Consider the following 5263-nt stretch of genomic DNA (forward strand, 5'->3'; position numbering starts at 1 on the left):
CTCTGCACTGGCCTCTCTGGGCCCTTCTCTCCACCAAACGGGCACCAGGCCACACTGCCTGCTCAGGAGTTTACAAACAAAGCCAGGGAAAGGGCTGGGGCTATCTGTGGGGAGCGGAAGAGCTCTTCTTCCCTTGACTCCAAGTCCCTCTTCCTCCCCTCCCTTCTCCAGGGCCAGAAATGGAAAATTAGGATGGCGGGCCAATGGCCCCACACAAACCAGAGGAGGGAAGCAAGAGAGAAAAGAGCCTGGGGGCACAGCCCCCTTGGTGCCTCAGGGGAATGGAAGATATAGGTAGGGATTCAAACACGCCTAAATATCCACATGTTCACATATGTTTACACAAATATGCACATGGAGAACCACACACAAACATACATATTCAAAAATATAAACACATTCAAATACCGATGCACACAAATGCTCGCCCGATACGCACAGAGTCCGGCCGGCCGTAGGGTTCCCAGTCCCCGGTCTGACTCGAACCGGCCCCTCTGCGGGTTCCTGAGTGCGCAGCCCCTGCCTTGGCCCGGCCCCCTCCAGCCCCCGCCCCGCATCCGGAACAGCTGGAGTCGGCCGGCCGGGCGGTACACTCGAGCCCGGCGCTGGGCTGGGCGGGGCCGGCAGCGGGGCCCCGGCCGGGGCCCGGGCAGAGCGCAGCGGGGAGGCCCCGGGCCGGCCCCGTTAGCGCCGGCACCCGGCCCGGCTGCCCGGTCGGACGCCTGCCACCAGGCGGGCCGTGGCCCCAGCCGGCCCGGAGAGCCGCGGCCCGAGGAAAGAGTGTGCAAGATTGCCGGAGGAGGTAAGGCTGTCGCTTCGGGCTCAAGCTTGGGGAGAGGAGCCTAGAGCCACCAACTCCTCCCTCTGCCTCTCGACTGGGGAAGTCTAAGTCCTCTGAATGGCCCCCTCCCCCAGCCCCTGGGGTCCCCCACCCCCGTGTCCCTTCTCGCCTCACCCAGGGCTGCAGAGCCTACTCGGACGCCCCGCGGGCCAGCCCGGCAGCTGCAGGTTCCCTCTCCCCAGGCGCGTGGCCCAAGGCCGCGGGTGAGGGGCAAGAGGGTCTAGGGGTACGGGCGCTGGGTCTTTGATCTCAGCTGGGCAAAGTCCGCGCTGGGCGGCGGCGGGACCCACCCAAGCTCCTGCTCTTACCTGGTCCGCGCGGCGGCCGCGTACCTCCCTGGCTGGGCTCTCGCCGTCCTTCTCGGGCGCCAAATCCCGGGTCGGAGAGCCTGAGACCTCCGGGCCAGCGCTGCCATCGCAGCCAGGCCGGTGGGAGGCGGGTGCGCCAGGAGCGCGGCTCGCAGTTTGGGGTGGGGGCGGCGGCTTTTCAGTCGCCGGAGGTTCGGGTGCAATAAAGGCGCTGCTAATGTAATTTACAAACAGCTCGGGCCGAGCGCGGCGCAGCGCCCGGACTGACAGGCGCATTAGGCAGGCTAATTCCAGCCAGCTCCTCCTACCCCCGGCCCGCTAATTAATGAGCTTCCCAACTTAGAGCCGCCTGCATTGGACAGACAGAGAGTGAAACAGAGGACGAGGGAGAGGGAGAGAAGGAGAGAGACGGGGGGAGCAGAGAAGAGAGAAGAGAGAGGGAGGGAGGGAGGGAGAGAGAGACAGGCGGAGAGAGAACAGAGAGAAATAAGAGAGAGGAGAAAGGGAGAAAGGAGAGAGAAAGAGAGGGAGAGAAGTGCCGCTGCAGATAATTGATTACTCCTCGATCAAGGCTAACTTGTTAGCAATAGTCAATTGCCCCATCTCTCCGCCTCCCCTCGCAGTACGGGATCGGCGTCCTCGCCTCGGCTCTTCCAACTGCCGCCGCCAGGACCCGGGGCCAGGAGCCGCCGCGGAGCCACCTGACACCTTTAAATAGCACCGGGGCTGGCGAAACTGGAGCCCCGTGCGGCTCGCCCCGGCTCGGGCCCCGGATTGCTGGAAGCCCCGGCGGCGGTGGCGGCGCCCGCGTCAGCGCCCTCCTCCCGGGGCCCCGTGCGGCTCTGCTCGCCTCTGCCGCTGCGCTAATCGGCCCAGCGCCCGGCCCGCGCCCTACCGGGCGCGGCCTTCTTCGCGCCCGCCGTCGTTGCCTGCCCGCGCCGCCCGGCGCCCGAGCTGCCCGCGGGCTGGGTCCCCGCGGCCCGAGCCGCCCCGGCCGGGCCCCCAAACGAGGCCGAGATGACTTCCAAGGAGGACGGCAAAGCGGCGCCGGGGGAGGAGCGGCGGCGCAGCCCTCTGGACCACCTGCCGCCGCCCGCCAACTCCAACAAGCCGCTGACGCCGTTCAGCATCGAGGATATCCTCAACAAGCCGTCTGTGCGGAGAAGTTACTCGCTGTGCGGGGCGGCGCACCTGCTGGCGGCTGCGGACAAGCACGCGCCGGGCGGCTTGCCCCTGGCGGGCCGCGCGCTGCTCTCGCAGACCTCGCCGCTGTGCGCGCTGGAGGAACTCGCCAGCAAGACCTTTAAGGGGCTGGAGGTCAGCGTCCTGCAGGCAGCAGAAGGTAGGCACTGGGTTCCCCTGCGTCCAGCAGCCCGCGCACTTCTCCCTGTGCCCCTTGCTCCGTGCCCTGTGCCTCTGCCTAACTCCTCCCGCGCCGGCCGTCAGGGCCCTCCAGCCCAAGCCGCTGCCGCTGGGAGTGGAGGTGGGTGGGACAGGACCCAAACCCTATTTCCTAGGAACCTCTGGATAGGCCAGAGTCGAGTGACCGGGGAGGGGTGGAGGGAACCCAAGAGCTTTCCGCAGTTCTGCCTGATCTGCCCGGTTCCCTCCCGTTCCCAGTGGCCTGGGCGCTGCTAGCCCTGTTCCTGGGGTGGGGAACGGAGAGCCTTTTCCTGGGACCTTTTGGGTGGCAGTAGGTAGAGTCAGGGTGATTGGGAAGAAGTGGAGGACCAACCTTTACATTGCAGTCAGAGCGTCCCTGTCTGGTTCCCTCGTGCTCTGGCGACCTCGGGTCTTTCAAACCAACTCTTTGGTGGGGGAGCAAAGACCAAAACAATTTTTTCCTAGGGACTTCCGGTAGATGAGAAACGGGGGAGAGGGGTTTGCGAGAGTCGAAGCTTACCCTAGTCCAGGAGGCCGAATCAAATCCGAGAAGGGAACAGCGGCTGATGTCAGGCCGATGGGCCTGGGTGGGGTGAGCGACAGCCGGGTGGGGGTCTTCTCTCCCCTGGCGCAAGCCTGTACTATGGTTTCCTCGCAGGCCGCGACGGGATGACCATCTTTGGGCAGCGGCAGACCCCCAAGAAGCGGCGAAAGTCCCGCACGGCCTTCACCAACCACCAGATCTATGAGTTGGAGAAACGCTTTCTCTACCAGAAGTACCTGTCCCCCGCCGATCGCGACCAAATCGCGCAGCAGCTGGGCCTCACCAACGCTCAAGTTATCACCTGGTTCCAGAATCGGCGCGCCAAGCTCAAGCGGGACCTGGAGGAGATGAAGGCCGACGTGGAGTCCGCCAAGAAACTGGGCCCCAGCGGGCAGATGGACATCGTGGCGCTGGCTGAACTGGAGCAGAACTCGGAGGCCGCGGGCGGCGGTGGCGGCGGCTGCGGCAGGGCCAAGTCGAGGCCTGGCTCTCCGGCGCTCCCCCCAGGCGCCCCGCAGGCCCCGGGGGCCGGGCCCCTGCAGCTCTCGCCCTCTTCCCCGCTCACGGACCAGCCGGCCAGCAGCCAGGACTGCTCGGAGGACGAGGAAGACGAAGAGATCGACGTGGACGATTGAGCGGCGCCCGGGATCTGCTGCCGCCGCCGCTGCCCTAGCGCCCGTATGCCCGCCGCCTCCCGGACCGGACCGAGGGGAGCTGGGACCTCCTCTGCAACTCCCGCCTTCTCCCCTGTCCCTGGCCCGGACTCGGCTCCCGGCAGCTGCCTCTTCCTTCTCGAAGCAATAAACCCGGGCTGGCCGGCCGGGCCGGCCGCCGAGCGCGGCCTTCGCCGCCCTGGGAGCCCTCGCCGTGCAATTCTGTATGGCTTCTGTATAAATATTTAAACCGATGTAGCGGGTTCTTCCCACCACAGCCTGACTTTTTTTTCTTTCTTTTATTTTTTAAAATCTCGGAGATTTCCATGTTTTCAAAGCTCTCAGGCTGCTGGGTTTGCTGAGGGCGAGGCAGAATCGAGGGTAATGAACACTTAACCCCGCGGTCTGGAGGAGGGGGCCGCCCCGACTGTTTTGATTTTTCTCTGCATGTGGCGAATGCACCGGCCCTCTCCCTTCTCACCTCCCTTGGCCTATTGCAGTTGACTTTTTTATTTCCTTCTGCCTTTTTGCCCCGAGTGGGAAGGGGCTGAGGGGGACAGCCAGATCCCAACTTGCAAGTTTTAAATCCATCTCTCCCCGCCCCCCCACCCCGCCAGAAGTCTGTTTTCGATGCCATTTCTGTCTCCCCATGCCCACTAACGCTATTTTCAAGATTCCTCCCCACGCTCTCTCTGTTTCCTTGGACTGACTGCTAGGGTCCGGCTCTTAGGGACAAAGCAGGGGGAAACCAACCAAGCAACAAACGAAAATGGAACCCAAAGCCCTAGAATTATTTTTTACTCTTTTTAGAATTTTTTTGCATGTGACAGAGACTGAGAGGAGGCCGACTTAAGCCCTCACCCCACCTCCTCCGCAGCTCTGGGTCTGTCTTGCAGTCCTCAATGCCCTGCTCCTAGCTCGACTTGGCCAGACAAGGGTGGTCGGATGAGGGTGGGTCTCGCGTGTCCCTTCCCTGCTCCTGCCCTCTCCTCCCCGGACTGTACCCAAGGCCTCTTTCTCCGATAAATAAAGTCTTTGCCATTTTACTAGAACCCGCGGTGACCGTGTCTGAATGAGCGGGCCCTATTGGGGGAAATCGCGGCAGGCTCGCTTATCTTGCCGCTGCTCCTCGCCGGCTGCCAGGCCTTGGAGATTTGGAGTTTCAGGGCAGGCGTGAGAATTCGAGATGAAAGGAAAGCAGTAGGAGAAGACACTCCTCGCCGGAGAACACGCGGCAGCTCCCAAATGGTGGGGGGCGAGAGAAGCGGGCTTCGCCAGGTCCGGGTCAAAAGGGAGGCGCGGAGCGCTGGGAGAAAATGCGTGCGTACGTTAGGGGCGCCAAGGGTGGAAAATTAATTCGTGTGGGGCAAAGAGTGGGTGGGGGAGACTTGCACCGCGGTTCGTGCCTCCCACGTGGGACTGAAGGGCAGGCATTCTTCCCGCTCTGCCTGGGACGCCTGCTAAGCCTCCGATGTATGGCAGGTATAGCTCAGTTGGACAGCAGGGTGGAGCCTGAGGGCTCCTAAGTTGTGGT

At 63.6% G+C, this 5263-nt stretch overlaps 1 protein-coding gene across 1 annotated transcript; it reads left to right on the forward strand.

The window, feature by feature from the left end:
• The first annotated feature begins 2029 nt into the window (after positions 1 to 2029).
• Positions 2030 to 4781, forward strand: LBX1 (ladybird homeobox 1). Its single transcript, XM_001499876.6, has 2 exons — positions 2030 to 2491; positions 3191 to 4781. The coding sequence occupies exons 1-2, from the start codon at positions 2167 to 2169 to the stop codon at positions 3709 to 3711; spliced, it is 846 nt and encodes a 281-aa protein (XP_001499926.5). The 5' UTR covers positions 2030 to 2166; the 3' UTR covers positions 3712 to 4781.
• The last annotated feature ends 482 nt before the right edge of the window (positions 4782 to 5263 follow it).

Source organism: Equus caballus, chromosome 1, assembly GCF_041296265.1.
Source record: "Equus caballus isolate H_3958 breed thoroughbred chromosome 1, TB-T2T, whole genome shotgun sequence".
Classification (NCBI taxonomy): domain Eukaryota; kingdom Metazoa; phylum Chordata; class Mammalia; order Perissodactyla; family Equidae; genus Equus; species Equus caballus.

Excerpts from the sequence above, each read along its gene's own strand:
- LBX1 (XM_001499876.6), top strand. The coding sequence starts at position 2,167 with ATGACTTCCAAGGAGGACGGCAAAGCGGCGCCGGGGGAGGAGCGGCGG. Across the intron at positions 2,492-3,190 it reads CGTCCTGCAGGCAGCAGAAG|GCCGCGACGGGATGACCATC; the intron begins GTAGGCACTGGG and ends GTTTCCTCGCAG.